A 20,010-nucleotide genomic window follows, 5' to 3' on the forward strand; every position below is an offset into this window, starting at 1 on the left:
GTGCGAGGGCCAGTTGTAGCTTACACAGTGCACGGCAACCCACTTTTGTACAGTGACTAGTGAGCTGCAAAACTGGCTGCAGCTGAGACATCGCGGCAAAATGGCCCCTCGCTGATAACATATTGTCGTAACTTATTCTTATAACAGAGCATCTTATATGGCCTACGTGTATACTACTCGTTCGACTGCATATTTGCGGCTTTTACTCGATCGCTGACACGTGAGTTGGGGTCGAATTCGTCAGGCAGCGGGATCATGCACAATTCTTATGGGAGGGGCCTAAGGAATCGCAGCATTCTACATCAATCGACCAAACTTCGGATCGTCGTCCTTCGAACTTTTGTCTGTACAAATTCTATAATATTTTAACTGACTCGCCATATCCGTACTTGCAATGTCTAGTACGTCGCCTGCTGCAGTCGTCGGCTGCCTCCTCGACGTGTCCGATTCGATGCGCGAGGCCCTCGAGGCCGGCCGTTCCGATGAGCGGGCAATTGAACGCCTCCGTGCCGTGCTTCGCGCAGCCTTGAAGCTCGCTCAGGCAGAGCAGCGGCATGATCCCAACGCCCTCGTCTTCGTGGGCGTTTTTGGGTTGGATACAAACAATGGGTGCCCCCCCGTAGCGGATCTTTGCGGAGCCGCCGATGCGCTCCTTCGGAACCCCGGCAATCACGGGTCAGGCCATGATCTTCTCATAAAGCGGGCCAGCGAGGAAAACGTGTCACACATCACGAAGTATATTCGAGAGAAGCTTACTGACGACGAGGCGCGTATCGTCGACGCGCACCTGGGGCGACATCCGGAGCGGGTCAAGGAATTCGTCGACGCGATCCCGCCTGAGCAGACGGTAGAGAACGCAAAAACAGCGAGTCGAGGGTTCGGGGTTATCACAGGCGCAGCCGTTGGCGCGGCTCTTGCCGCTGGTGTGGCTACCGGTGGAGCAGGCCCTGTACTCCTGGGTGCTGCCAGTGCTGCCAGTGCTATCGGTGGTGGGGCTGTCGGGAACAAAGTCGCGGACAAGATTGAAGACAACGCGGTCGAGAGGTCGGAAGCGATGCATCTTGCGCGCCGCATCTGCGCGGAATGGTTGCAAGACTTCACCACGCTTGTACCGCGACCAGTTGACGACGTCATTCGTTTGCTGAAGCAACTGCAGAAGCGCTCGGAAGTGGACGAAAGCAGCAAGAATGGGAACACGGGTGATTCCACTTTGCTCGACACACTTCGCCGGTATATGTATGGTTGCACGCCGATGCGAGACGCGTTGAGCCGGTCGTTGATGGTATTTAATGAGCATCTCGGCGCCGAACACCGCGTCCTCGTTCTTGTGTCGGACGGCCTCTCCACCGACGGCGATCCGTTACCGCTTGCGCTCGACCTGCAGCAGGCAAAAGTGAGCATAGCGACAGTTTACCTCGCCAGCAATAAAACAGAAGCTCCTCGCCGCTTGTACTACCAACCGGCTGACAGTTGGGATCCCGGCCAACGTATTCTCTTTGGCATGGCGGCTAGAGTGGCCGGCGTTACGCATCCGATCCCGGTACTCACCTCTGTGGGTTGGGAAGTTCCCTCAGCTGGCGAGGTCGCGTTACATGCCACAGTGTCCAGCTCCGCAGCCCTCGATGAGTTCTGCTCGCTGCTACTGTCGGCACGTTTTGGTTCCGCAGACGCATTGCTAGACGTCATTGGCCGCATCAGTCACGACTCATATATCAATGATGAACACATCCTCAGATGCAAAGATCCCTCTGACCAGGGTCAGTCAGCCACCTGCTACGCACATGCCACCGCCGCCGTAGTCCATATGGCACTCCTTCGCATCGTCGGTCGTGAAGATGGCTACCCCAGCATCGAAGAAGTCCGGAAACGGATTGAAGACGAGTTCCCGTCTAAGCCAGGCGGACGCAGCACCGTGGAGGTATTGACGGCAGCTACTACCTGGTACCCGCCCCTCCGATTCCGCATGGTAGACGAGGATGGTGCGCGCCAGGCAGTGCTACGCAGGCGTCCGGTGCTTACAACGTTTCATCTCTCAAAGTCCGGCTGGGATGTGTTCGCCGAGCACTTCAGGGAGCGATCCTCTCCTCCTGAAGAGCCATTACCTGCACTCAGACGTGCTCAGATGGCAGCGCACCGCTCACTGCACAGCGACGGTGGCCACGCTGTCGTGTTGACTACTTGCAATCCTGACTCGCTCACTTTCCTCAACTCGTGGGGTAACAAGTGGGGCAACAAGGGCAGCTTCAGCGTCGAGGACCATACCGTATTGGAGCTAGATGGCACATCCGGGAAGTATCCGGTGAACTTCTACGACGTGTACTGGTTGGAGAGCGAGTTGACCGTGACGGAGCGCCAAGCATACAACGCTAAAGTGGATGAGGAATTGCGCTGCCGCGCCGCCCAGTATCCGAGCATCCTTGAGCTCGAGGCGCGCTGTCCCCACTGCCACGACAACGTACCTCTCGCCAATTTCAGGGGCAGCATCCGCCAAGTGCAGTGCCCGCAGTGTAATCAGTACTCCACGCCCCAGCCGGGGCATTTGATGAAGGCACTATACGCTCGCGAAGGCATCAGCGATGTTTAGTGACTTTTGGTAGGAAATGGTCAGGCAAAGGAGTCCCAGTCAGCCAGCTGCAGGAGTTGCAATACCTGCTGGCCCACGATCATGAGTGGTCTCTCTACTTTGCAGTCGATCGTCTCGAAAAGATCGAGGTCTTTGGCCCTATGCAGATTGGTATGACTGACAACCTTCCAAACATCTACCAGCTGCTTACCGTGCTTGGCTTCCTCGGGGCTTGGATCGATACCACCTTTCGCACCTGGGTCGTCAATGCCTTTTGCCCCCAGATATAATTGGCCACTGCCTTAAATTCAGGCTGTCACCAGGTTGCAAACTCAACTCTTCTTCCCCATCCTCTTCCCGGTTGCTGGGAGGTGGGGGTATTGCAGACCAATGAGGGAGGGCGGCGAGAGGGGCTCTAGCTTGCGAGGTCGTCGTAGCTTTCGATTGTATGACTGCCAGTCTCACCAAGTGACTTCAAGTACGTTGATCATTTTTGGCTCGAGGGCAATGGTGGTGGAGAATGGAGGGCGAGTTCCCGATTTAGGAGAGTGAGGATTATGTATATAACCATATACCCTATTAACTGGGCATTCTTTGTCAGCCGTCGGTGAGCCTTTGTAGTTGCGGGTACCCTTTTTGAAGCCGGAAACGGTTAGTGCATTTTGTACACAATGCAGCCAGTTTTGCGGCAGACTAACGTACATGATAAGCGAATGACACAGACAAGCGAATGACACACAAAATCGAACCTTCGCAACCAAATCTCTATCTGTCCCACCACAATAGCTCAAAACAATTGAAACTACAGTCACTAGCGAAATCGGCTTCCGCTTTTCTTTCACACATCTTTCTGGCGCACGGACCGTTTATGCATTTAACCAGCCACACCGTGTGCCCTCGCACGCGCTTGTGTACCAGGCAGATATACTGTACGGTAATGCAACAACGCAGGATTACGATGGCCGTCAGCCAACCTGGACTGTCAGCCAGAAATGGCTGCGGCAAGAAATGGCCGTCATCACGATGACCGTGGTCAAACAATAAGCCAAATCCGGCTCCATTGCAATTCCATCAACGGCTAATACATAAGAGAGGGCAGGGCTGGTTCCTTGATTAAGTGCCGGATTGCGGTGGTTCCGGTTGCTGCTGCTCGACTGCCCGTCCGTCTGTCAGGTCGTCTGCCTGTCGCCGCATTTCGGACGATGCGGGTACGGTCTCCGTGTCGGTATTTGTCAGGGGCGTTCTAAGGTGGGGTATCCTTGATCCAGCCGCCACGCAGGAGCGCCGTTGCTTTTCCATCTTCAGCGCCTAAATCAGGGCACACTCACTATTGGCCAATTTAGCCGCCCGATCGTGCTATTTTTGACGCGCCGCTAATAGTCATGTGACCCTTTTGACTCATTCAGTCGAGGTGAGGACTTCCACTCCAGCGTAACAGCTCCTGCCCCGGTGTCTTGCTGCATCCCGCAGTGCGCTCTCTGCGAGAACGATCTGTACAGCATTCCGCAGCATGGCGCCCAATCTTTCGCTCTCTCAGCATCATCAGATCCAAGACATGATCCTGAGTAATTCGCTGACCGGTGTTCAGATTGCCGGCGTAGCTGGCTGTAGCACGCGCTCCGTCCGCACGATCCGAACCAACCTTCGATGCTTTGGAACAACTAAAGCGCCGGCGAACGGGATTGGACGTCCTAAGAGTATCACGCCGCCTATGTTAGGCGCATTATGCGACCGGTTGATCGAGAAGCCGCACATGTACCAGGACGAGATGGTTGTGTTCCTCTGGGACGAGTTCGAGATCTTGGTAACAACGCACAGCATCGGCAGAGCTCTGAAAGGAGTGGGTTGGTCCAAAAAAGCCGCACGCCGCGTTGCGCAAGAACGAAACGCGGATCTAAGAGACATCTACCTCCACAATCTCTCCGAGTTTCGCTCTTACCATCTGGTCTACATTGATGAGTCTGGTTGTGACAGGAGGGTTGGATTCAGGCGTACTGGATGGTCTCCCTTGGGAGTATCGCCGGTACAAATTGCTCGATTCCACCGTGGCCGAAGATACCAAATTCTCCCAGCATACGCGCAGGACGGTATTGTTCTCGCTCAGGTGTTCCAAGGCTCCACAGACAGTACCTTGTTCGAGCAATTTATTGAGCAGCTGCTGCCCCGTTGCGGGAAATGGCCCGAACCGAAATCGGTTCTTATAATGGACAACGCTTCATTCCATCGCTCTAATAGAATTGACCAGCTTTGTGCTGCCGCCGGAGTGAAACTTCTCTATCTACCTCCTTACTCACCAGACTTAAACCCAATCGAGGAGTTCTTTGCGGAGCTGAAGGCATTCATTAAGCGTAACTGGCAGCTTTATGGGGATCTTCCACATCAAAGCTTTGGAGCATTCCTGGAGTGGTGTGTTGACACCGTGGGAGCAAGGGAGTCAAGCGCAGCAGGACATTTTCGCAACGCCGGGCTTTGCATTGAAGAACCGTAGTACACATATCGTACAGTTCATAGACTACCTTATCTTTAAACAAACACTTGCATCTAGACTAGAGGCTTTGTTGCTGAGCCCACGTACCAATGTCACTAACAAACCGCCGAGCAATGCCTCTCTTCACGCCGTTGTCAATATAAAACGCAGCATCTTGATCCTTATAAACCTGCTCAAGGTCCAGACCATCGGCCAGTGTCAAATCACAAGCCTTCCAGTACTCCATCTTCAAAGCTTCATCACCAACCTGCGAGCATTGCCAATCGCAATACCGCTTGACTGCGATATCACGCAGCCCCGGTATTTCAAGCCGAGTGGAATGATCACATGATACTAGCCCTGTGGATTCGGGTGTTGCCGGCACCGAACTCAGCATTGAGGCCTGAGGGGCTGTGGGCATGACGTTGGTGATGTTAATGGGCGGAAAGTTGGCGTGGGAGGCCCCTTGCTTCCTTTGCCGCTCCGTATACTGCGCCTCCTCAGCATACAGTTGTTCGCGGATTTCATGTGGCATATCGTCGTGGGTTTGTAAACTGCATCCTTGTTCTACGCATTTGATGAGGTTTCTCAGGTGGTGGGTCTTCAGCTTGTAGTGCCTCTTTCCAATGGAGTCACGCCAGCAGTAAGGTCCTAGGTGGCAGGGTGGCCCGGGGCATCGCATCAGATTATACACTTCACGCCAGATGGGCGGATGGCCTGAGACTTCTTCAGCATCAAGCTGCATGGCTCGCTCGGAGAGCATCTGCTCAGAGGTGGACGAAAACACTCGTTTGGTACCCTGCCGCGCTGTCGCGTTCCGTGATCGGCTCGTCTCGACGTATTTGAACGACATCTGGATTCTGAGCTTCTTCCCGGCACGAAACAGCATACTCCATGCCTGGAGCTGCCTCTCCAGGATGGGCCACTCGATGTCCAGTTCGTCAAACCGCTTGACGAGGTCCCGCTCTGAGCGATCCGTGACGGATAGCACAACATTGGTTTCTTCGGCCTTGTATGCTTTATTCGGTGGGAGCTTTTTATCGAGAAGCTTCTCGAGCTTGGGCTGCAGAAATGTATCCCAAAAAGCGTGAGGCACAAGAACCAGGTCCTGCTCGGTGTCTTTCGCGGCCATTCTATTATTGACTGTCAACTTCCATTCGATTGAATAGTGGATACAGGTAGGTGGATGTTCGTCGTATGCCAAGGCTGCATGCCAGTCAGCCAGCTGTACAAATGACAGCGCCCGATCGCGTCGCGCTGTGCTTTGGCTAGCCAAGGCGACATCGTCGACATCGACGTCCGTTGACGGAGAGGTCCCGGACGATAAACGGTCCGTCGGGGTGTCAGTCGTGTAATTGGCGAGCGAATCGGGAGGCTCGGACGGCGGCCAAACGACAAAGTCGTCAAATGCGAAAGAGTTTGGATGTGTCATGGCTGCTTGCTCAGGCAGGGCAATCGGTAGGACGCAATGACCTAGGTTCTGTGACATTGTGAACTATTGCTCGCCTTTGCATGACGACTGGGAGTTGGGTTTACCTTGTAGTATTATCCACAGACGACGTTGCTTGCCGCTAGTGCCAGGACGTACGTGATGGAAAGAAACCGGATCGATCGCGGGTTGCGACGAAGCGGACAAATGAGTGGGTGGGCCTTGGGTTTGTCGAACACGTTCAGCATCCATGCGGCCACGTGAGGAGTCAGTCGCTTCTGAATTTAGCTTGCACCAGAATTCATGCTTGGTGGCAACCCAAGGCCCTGGACGGCCCTTGTGCGCATTCAGACTTGGCGGACCCCACACGATCCGGGATCAAGCAATCTAATCGGCTCCATGGCGGAATGCGGCGACTCCCTTCCGCAAAGGGAAAGCCGAAAGCTGCCATCTTGTGAACGATGGCACTCTCGCGTCGATGAGCTGGTGGTTCGTCGACAATGGGTGGCTTGAAGCGGCCTCGGCGAACCCCGCAATGCGCCAGCCCCGCGCCATTGGGTCGAGGCAGTGCGTCGGCCCGCGGTTGGGCAGCTCGACGCCCCTCTCTCCAAACCTTGCGATCTTCGGACAGAATACTGTAACCACGATTCTCCGTCGCTTTTCCGAACGAATTCCTCAACTCGTACCATACATCAATCGTCCTGTGGTTTGGCGACACGATGGAGGGGCTCGGGGCCGCCGCAAGCATCATCGCGGTCGTCGAGCTGGCCGCCAAGGTCGGCTCTCTCTGTCTCGAATACTCGTCCGCCGTCAAGAGCGCCAGGTCCGACATCGAGCGCCTGAAAAAACATACCGACAGCCTGAAGACAACCGCTGAAGGCGCGCAAAAGCTTCTCCAGGGTCCACATGGAGCTCGGCTCGGGACTTCGCAGAAGCTGCGCGAAACCCTTAACAACACCCACTCGCAGCTTGGTGATGTCGCTACGAAGCTGGAAGCGAAGTTGCATACGGGTCGTACAGCATCGGCAATGAGACGCGTGGGGCTGCGAGCTTTAAAATGGCCGTTCGAGAGCAAGGACGTGGACAAGATCATTGCGAACCTTCAACGAGATCAGGACGCCTTTACGGCCGCCCTTCAGATCGATCAAGCGTATGCGCAGACTATTAAACATGGCGTCAATCCGCAGCTAACCTCGATGTATAGGGCGGAAATCCTCGATATCGGCCGTAAGATCGACCTAACAATGTTCCCGGTCGCAAGCGGCGCAGCCTTCGACTCGCACGCCGAGGAGCACAACGCACGATGCCACCCCGACACCCGAACCGAGCTCCTTCGCCAGATCCAGGAGTGGGCAAACGATCCTCAAGCCGAGAGCATATTCTGGCTGAATGGCATGGCAGGGACGGGGAAATCCACCATCTCTCGAACCGTGGCCACCTCGTTCGCCAAAGACGGCCTGCTTGGCGCGAGCTTCTTCTTCAAGAGGGGAGAAAGCGACCGTGGCAAAGCTAGCTTGCTTTTCCCTACTATTGCTAGTCAGCTTGTGCGCCAAATCCCTGCCCTAGAGCCTTCCGTCAGAAAGGCCATCGATGCCGACGTTCCCAAGAAGGCACTGAGAGACCAGCTCGAAAAGCTCATCCTCCAGCCTCTTGGCAGCATTCACCGCACCACGGCAGTTGTAATTGTCATTGACGCTCTCGACGAATGTGATGGAGACAAAGATGTAAAGACCATCATCTCCCTGCTCGCGCAAGCAAATGTGGTATGCTCCGTACGTTTGAGGGTCTTCATCACCAGTCGGCCTGAGCTGCCTATTCGCCTCGGTTTTAAGAACGTCCAGGGAAAGTATCAGGGCCTAGCTCTACACCAAATCCCAGAACCCGTCGTGGAACAGGACATATCGACATTTTTGGGGTATGAGCTCGCGCGAATCAGGGATGAATACAACGGACAAGCTCTCCAGTACTCCAAACTACCACTGGGTTGGCCCGGCCAAGATGTCATTCGGACTCTCGCTCAGATGGCCGTTCCATTGTTCATTTTTGCCGCGACCGTTTGTCGATTTGTTGAGGATAAGGCATGGTTTAATCCCGGCGATCAGCTAAAGAAAGTCCTGCAGTACCAGGCGACAACGTTCGATTCCGAGCTCGACAAGCTCGACGCGACATATCTCCCCATCCTCGACCAGCTTACCGTAGGACGAACTGATCTACAGAGGAGCCGCATATTAGCTCAGTTCCAGGATGTCGTTGGCCCTATTGTTCTCCTCTCTCAGCCCCTCTCAGTATTATCGCTTGCACGGCTTCTCAACATCCCCCCTACGACTATACATGGAACGCTCAACTCTCTCCACTCCGTCCTAGATATCCGCTCGGAGGACGATGCCCCAGTTAGGCTTTTTCATCTGTCCTTCCGCGACTTCCTCGTTGACCCGGCCAAGCGTACTACGAATGAGTTTTGGATCGACGAGGTAAAATATCACAAGACGCTTGCGGAAAAATGTATCCAAGTTATGGGCCAACACCTGAAACGAGATATTTGCGGTTTAAGGGTGCCGGGAATACTGCGGTCAGAGGTCGGCCAGCAGACTATCAACGCCCACCTACCGCCTGAAGTTCAGTACGCCTGTCGGTACTGGGTCCACCACCTAAAAGAAAGCAAACATAGTATAGAGGACGACGGTCTAGTCCACACCTTCCTGACAAGCCATCTCCTCCACTGGCTTGAGGCTTTGTCTCTCCTGGGAAGACTCTCAGATGGGGTATTGTTGATAAGAACGCTTCTGAACGCTACCCAGGTCAGTTAATAGCACCGTTATAATGCTGTAAAGAGACTAATTGTTGCTAGCTACAGCCGGACACAGCCTCTAATTTTGTTGAATTCCTAAAGGATGCAGAAAAGTTTATTCGCAGTCATGGAACGATTATGGAACGGGCTCCATTACAGATATACGGTTCTGCACTTGTCTTCAGTCCAACCTTAAGTGAGGTCAGAAAGCAGCAGTGGAAGAGGAGGCTGTCATTTATCAAATCGGCCGCAGGTGTCAAAACCCACTGGGGTACGCACCAACAGACGCTCGAGGGTCATAGCTATGCCGTCAACGCGGTAGCGTTCTCACCGGATGGGAAAACACTCGCGTCAGGTTCGGACGATAACACTATCCGGCTCTGGGATGCGGCGACAGGTACACACCAACAGACGCTCAAGGGGCATAGCGATTCCGTCATCGCGATAGCGTTCTCACCGGATGGGAAAACGCTCGCGTCAGGTTCGGACGATAACACTATCCGGCTCTGGGATGCGGCGACAGGTACGCACCAACAGACGCTCAAGGGGCATAGCGGTTCCGTCAGGGCGGTGGCGTTCTCACCGGATGGGAAAACGCTCGCGTCAGGTTCGTGGGATCGCACTATCCGGCTCTGGGATGCGGCGACAGGTACGCACCAACAGACGCTCAAGGGGCATAGCGATTACGTCTGGGCGGTGGTGTTCTCGCTGGATGGGAAAACGCTCAAGACAAACCATGGCCTCTTAAGTATCAACTCAGGCTCGGATGCTTCCCAAAACCAGAGTGATATTCTCTGGGTCGATGGCGAATGGATCACCAAAGGTGGAAAGTATCTTCTCTGGCTTCCTCCCGATTACCGGGCATCGTGCACATCAGTGTACGATCATACACTGGTCATGGGACATGCCTCTGGGCAAGTGACGTTCTTGCAGATTGTTTCCGCTTAGTAATGCAGTAACTAGTGTTATATATATCTGATATCTTTGCTGAAATGAAGGGTCTGGGAAAAATGCTTGCTTTATACTACTTAGTTCTCGCCACTCATGTAAATGTTGACAAATACACCTTGCCACTCTGCGGGATATCAGACGATTTGAGGCGGTATGCCGGGACTACACACCCACCGAGCCCTGTAGTGGACACCTTATGCTGCACTTATGCCCGGCGGTGTTGATAATATTTTGAGGCAGCTATACGTAATTCTGTGAGACCTTACCCGTATCCGCAATGGCAAGGCACTTGGTGAAAGAACCAGCCCTGTCCTCTCTTATGTTTAACCGTTGGTGGAATCTGCAATGGAGCCGGATTCGCCTTATCATTTGACGGCCGTCATCGTAAGGATAGCCATTTCTTGCGGCAGCTACTTCTGGCTGACGGTCCAGGTCGGCTGACGGTCATCATAATACTGTGTTGTTGCACTATGGTATATATCCTGCCGGGTACACAAGCGCGTGCGAGGGCACACGGTGTGGATGGTTAGATGCATAAATGGTCCGTGCGCTAGACAGATGTGTGAGAGAAAAGCGGAAGCCGATTTCGCTAGTGACTGTACTTAGTCTCATCTTCTTCAGATGTTTCCACAACTATCTGACAGGTGCGCGCATTGTGGCCGGGCTCCCCGCAGTTGCCACAACGCCGCGCGCGCGTCTCGGTCCTCGGCTTCCGACCACTACCCGCCTGCGTTTCCTCCTTGATCTGCACCTCCACCTCTCTCTGGCCCTGCAAATCCTGTGCATCCTGTACACTAAGTGATCTTCCTTGCCGAAGACGTTGTTTCTTTGCCCTCCGGCGCTTGCTTAGCGTCTCATTTGCTGCTCGAAGGCTCTGGTTCTCTGCCTTCAACAATGCCAACTGATGCATTATCTTGGACGTCCCTTTCGCAAGGACATCAACAGCTCTTAGAATCTCAGTCGGCGAACTATTCTGATGCCGGGCAATTCGATTTCTGATGAGATTGGTCTGTGAGAAGGCTTCAGTCGGGTTGTTTGGCGTTTTAGAGACCCAGGTGTGGGCACTGCTGGGCCGAGAGTTCGAGGGTGATGGCGTCTTAAGCCGGATGTCGAGCTGGGAGATCACCTTGTCGGGGTCAAAAGGAACAAGTCCGGCGCCTCGGAAACCTCCTTGAATGTTTTCGCGTGTTATCGCCGCCTGGTAAGCTGCGAAGAAGGCGGGAAAGAAGTCCTCCTTAGTGATGTGGGTTATACTGGCCCGCATCATCTCCTCAACCTGCTTTCCGTATACCACTTTAAGTGGGCTGAAACACCCAATATCAGCTGGCTGGAGGATGTGAGATGAGTGGGGAGGCATGCAGAGAGTAATAATGTTATTCTCCTTGCAGTAGACCTCGAAGTCGGTCGAGTGGTGGCTGTCATGGCCGTCGAGGATGAGGAGGCGATAAACCCCGGCTGTTCGAGCTCTAGTATGCTTATCGAAGTGTTGAATCCATTCAAGGCCTCTCTCATTGGTCGTCCAACCATTCTCAGATGTCGCGATAACCCAGTCCTTTGGCAATGGGCTGTTCTCGTACCAAGAGGAGAGGTGATATTTGCCCTGGACGATGATGAATGGTGGGACCGCCCAGCCAGTTGCATTGATGCCCTGGATCACTGTTGCCCATTCCCGATTGCCAGGCTGCTTCGACTTTGCCCTGCCACGCCGTTCGGAGCTTGTGACAACCATTGCGGTTGAGATAACACCCATCTGAAACCCGGTCTCGTCAAAGTTGTAGATGTCTGCCTCCTGGATGCCGTACTTCGCGATTGTGTTCCGCACAAGTGCGAACCAGCCATGAATGGTTTCTGGATCTTCGCATTTGGCCCTCTGGTAATCGTATTGCCGATTAAAACGCGTAGTGAGTTATGGTTGCCGTTTGACGAAGTTGTAAGCCCAACGCGTCCCGACGCGTCCCGCGTCGCGTTCGGCAAGTAGTCGGTTGGCTATATCTTCTATACCAGACAAGCGGGGAGGAAATCCTTTCGCATCTAGGTCGAGGATGTATTGAACAATTGTTGATTCTTCCAAATCAGTCAACTTCCGCGAGTTAGCTAGAATATCGCGTCGTGATTTCATGCCGCGTTTGCGACGACTTATTTTTTGGTGATCTATATTGTAGATCTTGCCAGCAGCTCGAGCGCTTAGATTCGGGTCATTTTGCATCGCCTGAATGGCTAAGATCAACTGGGCATCATCGTTTTTGTGATGCATGTTTGTGTTGTACTGTAAAGAGAATCAAGGAAGAAGCTGGGAGATACGTGAGTCCGATGTCGTGTGTCATTCGCTTGTCTGTGTCATTCGCTTATCATGTACGTTAGTCACTCTTCAAAGTGAGCTGCTGCGCACTGTGTGAGTCACAATCACCTCTGAGATTGTGCCTGTGCGGACAATCTTTCAACACTGAAAATTTGGACACTGATTTCGGTCTCTACTATATGCCGTTAAATACTAACTGTGCTGTTCCTCCCATATTAACTAGACAGTTCATTCATTAGGTTATAATACTGCAATGGTCGTTGGTCGTTGTCTAAAGTATACCTCTGCTCTAGCGTCCTGCTCACTGCGGAGACCGGGGGCTTCGATTGTCTCAACACCGTATACCGCACCGAGATCTAAAGAGGAGAATCGCGTAGAGGTCAAGGTCACTTGTGAAAAGCCGGAACTCACGATGGAGCGCTCCGACAACCCTCACGTGCACCACCATCAGATGCAGAGGCTGACACCTCGCAGACCACGGCGGGAGTGCAACGATAAGCTTTTGGGGCTACGGAAGTGCCCGAGGGATATATCTAGCAGGGCGTTCCGCAGTGGCCTGCTAATTGGAGTTGGCGCCATCTTCGCGGTTCAGGGACTGATCTACGGCTCCGAGAGCCTCCGTGACCCGGACTTTGCAGAACAGACGAGCTATCTAACGCCTGTACGGAGGATATTTCCTTGCGCTCCTCCTCTTTGTCCTGTTTACGCTAGACTGCAAAATATAGACAAAGTATAAGGTCGACTATTTCTTCATCTTTGAGTTTAACTAGAGTAACCTTTTAGGCTGGAACCAGCTCGCTGAGTTCCTCAGCTTCTTTTTCGCTATTTTTGGAATTCTCATTCGGCTCAACTTCTTAAAGTTCGGGGCCTGGGAAGAGATGTATATTCATTATCCAGTCGTCCTCCTCTGTATAACCCTCGTCATTCTCTTTTTGCCCGCACGAGTCTTGCACTACAGGTCTAGGAGGTGGTTCTTATACTCACACGTACGCGTCTATTGCTTGCGATGAACTATAATTACTCTTAGATCTACTAACCTTAACTCGGTATAGGTTACTTGTATCGGGATTATAGCCAGTCGAGTTCCGGGATGTCTTTCTTAGGGAAGCCTGGTGTTCGCTAACATATACGACCAGTGTAAGTCACTATCTTCCTTCTAATCAATACCTTGCATCATACTGATCTATTACAGAATATCGAGCTTCTTTTTTGTTTATACACCTCTTCTTGGCATGATGCAGACTATTGCAATTCATCACATTCACGGCTTCTTGAATTCTTCGCTCTTCCGCCGACATTGCGCGCTATACAATGCATTAGAAGTTGTTACGACACACGGAATATATTTCCGCACCTCTTTAATTTCGGGAAATATACAATGACCCTTTTATCAGCTGTCAGCCTGAGTCTCTACCGTATCGAGGACTTACAGACTAAACTGAGCTTTTTTGTTACATTCGCTGCTATGAACGCAGTATGTTGCTGCAATTACCCCACGCTTGTCAGACTTGTAACTGTAACTAACAACGTATCTAGCTATCTAGGACGTCTTTGTTGACTTCTCCCTCGTCCGAGGAAGGCCCAGCCAAAAACTCCTCCGTGACATCACGGCGCTCCGCCCAATCTGGATCTACTATGTTACTATGCTAGCCGACCCCATCCTACGCTTCTCCTGGGTCTTTTACGGAATCTTTACCCACAACACCCAGTACGGCATTCTTGTCTCCTTCATAGTCTCACTCTGCGAAGTCGTCCGTCGAGGCCTATGGGCGCTTCTCCGTGTCGAGAACGAGCATTGTACCAGCATAATCCAGGTGCAAATTCTCGCGAGATGCTCCGGCCCATCTCCCAGGAGCGGCTCTTGGCCAAGGCCAAGGACATTTGCACAAGTCTTGTGATACTCAAGAGCAAGCGAAATAGACAACCACCAGAGTTCGCAAAACGGCTTTGCCACCGAGCCCAACAACCATTGATGGCGGGCTTCGATTGCTCTATATTGCACCTCGCTCTACGAGCACCAGGACTTCTTTCTTGCTTGCCAGCAACCTTCGGCAAGCTCGAGCTTCGAAAGCACTGTCTCTCAACCAGCTTGGATTGTGTGCTTGCATTTATTTGCAAGGCCTACTGAATGATAACCATACTATACGGGATTGTTCCCGAGTTGAGGATACGTAGACCTAGTGCCTGGGCGATCACGGCCGATACTAACAAAGTCTGTACGCGGCTTGAACTCTTGGGGGATCGTTGCCGACTGCCGTATTTGCCCAATACAGACAGTGGTCCTGTGCGAGAAGCAGAAGAAATTAGTCCTCTCTGACATAAAAGAATACCTCGGCCCGAAGACAGCACGCTCGTCTCGAATCGAGCTGACAGGAAGGTTCATGCACGAGACGCATGGGTCCCACGGACGTGGGGCGCCCGGAGCCGGTCATTATAAACAACAGTAAACCAATCAGGAGGGGCTGGAAGTGCTAGTGTGGTCAAGATATGGGACCAATTGAGCACACTGGGCAACAAAGACTTATCAAGCAACGTTACATAAACTCTTGCCAGGTGAGTGACCCTAGGTCTACTCTGGAGATCTAGAAAGCAAGCAATACAAGCGCTTCCTCATAAGAGGATCGAGGCAGGTTACTGCAACTGAGAAAGGCCGGACCAATGTCTCAACGCACGTTGTGATCATTACATATCAGGAAAGTACCGGTCAACGTCAGTGACAGAGTGAGTCTGCCGAAATGGCGCCCGGACACGGCAATGGAGCATCCAGACCACAATCTTCGACTGGTCTAAAGAACCGTATGCAGCCGACCCGCATCCAGCCTACCCGCGCCGCAAAGAGGAAAACTGCCGAACGGGTCCAACCGTGCAAGAAAAAGGCACCGACACCAGCCCCAATCCAAACACAGGTCACGGAAACCGCCAACTCCAACCCAGAAACAGAAGGTGGCTACGCCCCGGCCGCGTACGACTGGGGCCAGCCTCTCAGCCATAACTGGAACCCGGCGCAGGACCAGGCCGAACGCTCGTCTTTGGGCTTGAGTAGTACACGTAACGCCCAACCCCAGCCCCAAGGGCCGCCACTCCAACCGCAAATCCAGACTCGCGGCCTTAGCTCTCCGGCCACCGCATCTACGCCGGCCCCGGATGAGGACGTGCAGCCGCGTAGGACTCGGGCGGGAAATGCGGTGCGTAGGCGCGAGGAGATGAGCAGGAGGGCGGCGATCGCGGGGTACGCGACTGAGGCAAAAATGGAGATTAGTCCCACGTTGGGGCAGTGGCGTACATGGGCTCCGGTTTCGGGGGAGACCTGCCAGTGAAAGTTTCACCACGTGCGTTCCTGCTACGTATGTAAAGGCACGTCACATTGCCGTTGGTTTCCTTAGTCAGTCGAGGACGGCCAAATAACTGTCTTCTTCAGTCGTTCGGCGGCGGATGCTACAAATTTGCGACTCATGAAAACCGGATCGCAGAAGATAGGATATCGGGGGGTAGTGCTTTCGTAAGATGACAGCACCCTATGGCAGACCCTCGTGCAGTCAGCTCAAAAGCTTGAGAAACATGCCTGCAGCCTTGTCCGACCACACGACTAAAAAGCACTATTGTGCATTTCTCTCCGCAAATCAAAGATATAGGCCAAACATGCCGTAAGAAAGCGTGTGGCGGCTTTGGCTGTGTCGTGCGGGAGAAAGTGAAATTTCACTCGTCAGGGTCAGAATGGGCCTGGAAGCTCCTCAACTGGCAGCGACGTATGGTTGCAGCCGGCCACCCAGTCACTAGTTAATTATTGTTCCGTCTCCTAACTAGGGGATGAGTCGAAACCTCTGGCTTCGGCCCCCACTTTCGGCGCGTTGATAAAAAATAAGATACACCTATAAACCGTGAGCTATCCACCTATGTTGTCCCTGGGGCCTTCAACCCTTAGCTCCCGAAATTTTGCACCGCCTATTCCATCCCTGCTACCTACGGCCAGGCTAACGTGGACGAGTCGCGATGGTCCCAAGCTTCCGTCTGTGGCTTCCAGTCTCACTGTAGGCATACGGAGCTGACGGTGTTCTCTAGTTACGAGACTGCTCAACCGTCTACATAGGCAACCAGAGAACCACGAGAAGAAGTGTGCACTCTGACCCCTCGAAACCACACATGCCCCCCGTACGGCACTGACACGCCGTGATTGAGGTCCAAGTACCGGTTCGGGCGCATTCTAGGCGCCGGCATATATGGCACTGTCTGGGAGGCGGAAGGCCCTAGTGGCCTGGTTGCCGTCAAAGTCGTACCGAAAGAGGAGCTGGAGATACTCCAGCGTCTTAAGCACCCGCACATCGTCAAGCTTATCGACTGGTTCAAATCAAAAGTGGATTGCAGCATTCATATCTCGAGTACGGACTTCTAAGGCTAATATAGTCGATGTATAGAACGAATACTATATCGTCACAGAGCTCGCGACTGGAGGAGAGCTGTTCGATAGAATCTGCCTGCGGGGACAGTTCACCGAGAAGGACGCATCTCAGACGGTCAAGCAGATCCTAAGCGCGGTCAACTACCTGCACCAGAACAACGTAGTCCACCGCGGTGAGGATTCCGAGCCTCTCTGTCCGGCGTACTCTCTGATAGTCATCATACAGACCTTAAGCCGGAGAACCTCCTCTACCTCACGGCGGACAAAGATTCAGATCTGGTCGTAGCCGACTTCGGCATCGCGAAGACGCTCGGCAGCGAGGACGAGGTCCTCACAACTATGGCCGGATCGTTCGGCTATACAGCGCCCGAAGTGCTGCTTAACTATGGCCACGGCAAACCCGTTGATATATGGTCACTAGGCATCATCACTTATACACTGCTCTGTGGCTACTTACCCTTCCGCTCCAAACACGTCCAAGACCTAATCGAGGAGTGCTGTACCTGCCGCGTGGTGTTCCACGAAAAGCATTGGAAGGATGTCAGCGACGATGCCAAGGACTTTATCCTGAAACTACTGCGGCCGAAACCCCAAGACCGATTGACCAGCGAGGTGAGGCGGCTATCCGCCCCTTGTTGTTACCACATATGGCAACGCGCCCGTTAACATGCCCTCCCCCTCCAGCAAGCCCTCGCCCACACCTGGCTGCGCGGCGAGACCGCGATGGAGCACAACCTACTGCCTGAGGTGCGCGCTTAGCACATGCGTGCTCGACTGCGCCACGGCATCGAAATGGTCAAGCTGGCCAGCCACATCGCTGCTCTCAAACAGTAAGGGTGCCGTCTTCCACGAAGCGTTCCCGGCCAAGTTACGTGAGATGAAGGAGCTGGAGCAGACGCTCAAGGAAGACGGAGCTGCCCAAGAAGGCTCAACGGAAGGAATAAGGTCCTACCGGGGATAAAAAGACCATCTGCCATAGAAGCTCGATGCCTGGCCAAGATTCTACCCATAGTAACTAGAAGTTAAAACCCTTGCTTTCTAATGTGAGATCCCGGCTCTGTTGCACACAGTCTAACTTGGCTGCTGCTATTTTCCCGCGGCACTCATGGATCCACTGCAAGATTACCTAGGTTCTGCTTGGGCTGCTGTTAAGTCACATGGGCAGCACTCGTGCTGCTGCAAAATTACCTAGGCTTGGCTTGGACTGCTGTTAAATCGCACGGGCTGTTATTCTCCTGCAGCATTCGTGGGCCCGCTGCAAGATTACCTAGGTTCTGCTTGGGCTGCTGTTAAGTCACATGGGCAGCATCCGTGCTGCTGCAAAATTGCCTAGGTTCCGCTTGCATGCCTGCTAAGTCACACGGGCTGTTATTTTTCCGCAGCATTTGTGCCGCTGCAAAGTTACCCAAGTTCTGATTGGACTGCGGTTAAGTCACAGCCCATGTTCCTTTTCCTGAGCAGTCGTGGATCAGCTGTAAGAGTACCGAGGTTCCCATTGGACTGCTGTAAAGTCGCATGGGTTGTTTTTGCTCCGCAGCACTCTGGAGTCTGCTGCAAGATTACCTTAAGTTCTGCTTGGACTGCTGTAAAATCACATGGGCAGCACTCGTGCCGCTGCAAAATTACCTAGGTTTTCTTGACTGCCCAAAACCACGCATAGCCTTATTCCGGATGTGCTCTAGATGCAACTTTACATAGGTTTTGCGTGGACCTGCGGAGTCATAATCCGTATAGAGCCACGTGGTGCAGATTACCCAGCCCTACGAGTGCACACACAGGAATGGGTGCCAGACGTGAATGGCAGGAGTAATCTGCACAGAGTGGCTCCCATGTGACTCTGCTAAGTTGCATCTGAACCATGACGGCGGTCTTGCGACGTGTTGCCGACGTGAATGTGGGGGCGCCGTCTGGGCAGTGCGCAGCACCCCAATGGAGCACTGTCATGCTTCCTGATTGTATTTGGCTAAGCAAACATTGTCGTGGGATCCCAAAACTGCCAATCCAGAACATAGGGAGGCCGCGGACTGACACCGAGGTCCCAAAAACAAGGAGCCCTGTCAGGCCCGGGGGTAGAAATTCGAGCTTGCCTACGCTTTGGGGGGAAGGGAATATTTGGGTCATTTTGGTGCCTTTGACACTAAAAATAATATGCGTGAGCTTTCGCTTAATAGTGAGGCTCCGTATATGCAGCTTTTATAGCACCCAATTCTAATTATACTACGTATTAGAGGGCGCCGAATCCAGCCCTAGGAAGCTCTTATACAGGGGCCATCGAGTATCGCTAAACCTAGGCTTTGTCAACCCGAGCCGAGCTAGATTACATTATCGTCTCATATCCACAATGACCTCGGAGCGAAGCAAACGCCTTACGCATCTCGATTTCTATGGGCTTCTTACGGGTAAAAAACCCGCGGGACTCGGGGCACCCGGGACTAACGCCTCAGTTGCTGTGAAAAGAGAATCGATATGGGAGCATTACGAGTGGATGTATAAACTACGCCTGGGAATCGATCATCGGGCTATAGTAGCGGAGAAGAAGGTCCCTTCAAAGCACGCCACAGTTTATTCTATTAAGCAGTTTGCAGCTTCCGATGTAAAGACAGGGCAGGATACGTTCCTGGACATGTTTCAAAACATTCGGCACCACAGCTTTGTACCTACCCATGAGATATTCTGGACAGACAACATCTGCTTTGTCGTCTTGGAATATATGCCCTGCTCGCTATACGAGGTTCGCGCTAACGACCACCTGACTGAACCACGACTTGCCGCAATAGTCGGACAGGCAAGTGCGCCGTGCCTTATAGGAGTTCCATACCTGACATCACTCTCTCATAGGTCCTCGACGGTCTTTCTTACTTGGAACAGTGGGGACTGGAACACGGCTCTCTGACGTGCTCTAACATCTTCTTAGGCTACGATGGCATTGTAAAGATCGGTAAGAAGACTCGCCAATGAGGTATGACGACAGCTAATGCACGGGTCAGGTGGTCAAGAGAAATGCCGAAAGCACCTTGGGCAATCGGCTCGCGATGACGTCAGGTCGCTAGGCCCAATCGTAAGAGATCTGATAACTGGGGACTGCGAGGATGACGAAACAGTCCTGGAGGGTTGGTC

The 20,010-nt window shown here is 53.1% G+C and overlaps 7 protein-coding genes across 7 annotated transcripts; 6 read left to right on the forward strand and 1 right to left on the reverse strand.

Moving 5' to 3' along the window:
- The first annotated feature begins 250 nt into the window (after positions 1–250).
- On the forward strand, positions 251–2,891 carry B0T15DRAFT_188463 (uncharacterized protein). The gene is made up of 2 exons (XM_062862412.1): positions 251–2,593; positions 2,767–2,891. Exon 1 carries the CDS (start codon positions 395–397, stop codon positions 2,582–2,584), a length of 2,190 nt encoding a protein of 729 aa, XP_062720868.1. The 5' UTR covers positions 251–394; the 3' UTR covers positions 2,585–2,593; positions 2,767–2,891.
- Positions 2,892–5,080: 2,189 nt separating this feature from the next.
- On the reverse strand, positions 5,081–6,849 carry B0T15DRAFT_188471 (uncharacterized protein). The gene has a single exon (XM_062862413.1). It carries the CDS (start codon positions 6,517–6,519, stop codon positions 5,110–5,112), a length of 1,410 nt encoding a protein of 469 aa, XP_062720869.1. The 5' UTR covers positions 6,520–6,849; the 3' UTR covers positions 5,081–5,109.
- Positions 6,850–10,328, forward strand: B0T15DRAFT_188479 (uncharacterized protein). The gene is made up of 3 exons (XM_062862414.1): positions 6,850–7,609; positions 7,664–9,257; positions 9,308–10,328. Exons 1-3 carry the CDS (start codon positions 7,179–7,181, stop codon positions 10,193–10,195), a joined length of 2,913 nt encoding a protein of 970 aa, XP_062720870.1. The 5' UTR covers positions 6,850–7,178; the 3' UTR covers positions 10,196–10,328.
- Positions 10,329–13,571: 3,243 nt separating this feature from the next.
- Positions 13,572–14,395, forward strand: B0T15DRAFT_397817 (EXS family-domain-containing protein; the record flags this gene model as incomplete). The annotated part of the gene is made up of 3 exons (XM_062864924.1): positions 13,572–13,634; positions 13,690–13,998; positions 14,042–14,395. Coding segments are annotated over 3 exons (726 nt in total), but the record flags the coding sequence as incomplete, so codon positions are not given.
- Positions 14,396–15,197: 802 nt separating this feature from the next.
- On the forward strand, positions 15,198–16,044 carry B0T15DRAFT_188529 (uncharacterized protein). The gene has a single exon (XM_062862415.1). The coding sequence runs from the start codon at positions 15,233–15,235 to the stop codon at positions 15,812–15,814; it is 582 nt and encodes a 193-aa protein (XP_062720872.1). The 5' UTR covers positions 15,198–15,232; the 3' UTR covers positions 15,815–16,044.
- A 443-nt stretch (positions 16,045–16,487) lies between these two features.
- On the forward strand, positions 16,488–18,122 carry B0T15DRAFT_554930 (kinase-like domain-containing protein; the record flags this gene model as incomplete). The annotated part of the gene is made up of 7 exons (XM_062870371.1): positions 16,488–16,525; positions 16,564–16,608; positions 16,674–16,848; positions 16,910–17,066; positions 17,120–17,505; positions 17,578–17,640; positions 17,729–18,122. 7 exons carry the CDS (start codon positions 16,488–16,490, stop codon positions 17,852–17,854), a joined length of 990 nt encoding a protein of 329 aa, XP_062720873.1. The 3' UTR covers positions 17,855–18,122.
- Positions 18,123–19,173: 1,051 nt separating this feature from the next.
- B0T15DRAFT_433660 (uncharacterized protein) lies at positions 19,174–19,851 on the forward strand (the record flags this gene model as incomplete). The annotated part of the gene is made up of 2 exons (XM_062865781.1): positions 19,174–19,702; positions 19,732–19,851. The coding sequence occupies exons 1-2, from the start codon at positions 19,235–19,237 to the stop codon at positions 19,849–19,851; spliced, it is 588 nt and encodes a 195-aa protein (XP_062720874.1). The 5' UTR covers positions 19,174–19,234.
- Positions 19,852–20,010: the final 159 nt, after the last annotated feature.

The sequence above is a fragment of the Chaetomium strumarium genome (assembly GCF_033439665.1).
Source record: "Chaetomium strumarium strain CBS 333.67 chromosome Unknown B0T15scaffold_4, whole genome shotgun sequence".
Taxonomy (NCBI): Eukaryota; Fungi; Ascomycota; class Sordariomycetes; order Sordariales; family Chaetomiaceae; genus Chaetomium; species Chaetomium strumarium.

Bases quoted from the DNA above. Each gene is read 5' to 3' on its own strand.
- B0T15DRAFT_188463 (XM_062862412.1), top strand. From the start codon at position 395: ATGTCTAGTACGTCGCCTGCTGCAGTCGTCGGCTGCCTCCTCGACGTG.
- B0T15DRAFT_188471 (XM_062862413.1), bottom strand. From the start codon at position 6,519: ATGTCACAGAACCTAGGTCATTGCGTCCTACCGATTGCCCTGCCTGAG.
- B0T15DRAFT_188479 (XM_062862414.1), top strand. From the start codon at position 7,179: ATGGAGGGGCTCGGGGCCGCCGCAAGCATCATCGCGGTCGTCGAGCTG. The intron at 7,610-7,663 runs GTATGCGCAGAC...CTCGATGTATAG, and splicing joins GCCCTTCAGATCGATCAAGC to GGCGGAAATCCTCGATATCG. The intron at 9,258-9,307 runs GTCAGTTAATAG...AATTGTTGCTAG, and splicing joins CGCTTCTGAACGCTACCCAG to CTACAGCCGGACACAGCCTC.
- B0T15DRAFT_188529 (XM_062862415.1), top strand. From the start codon at position 15,233: ATGGCGCCCGGACACGGCAATGGAGCATCCAGACCACAATCTTCGACT.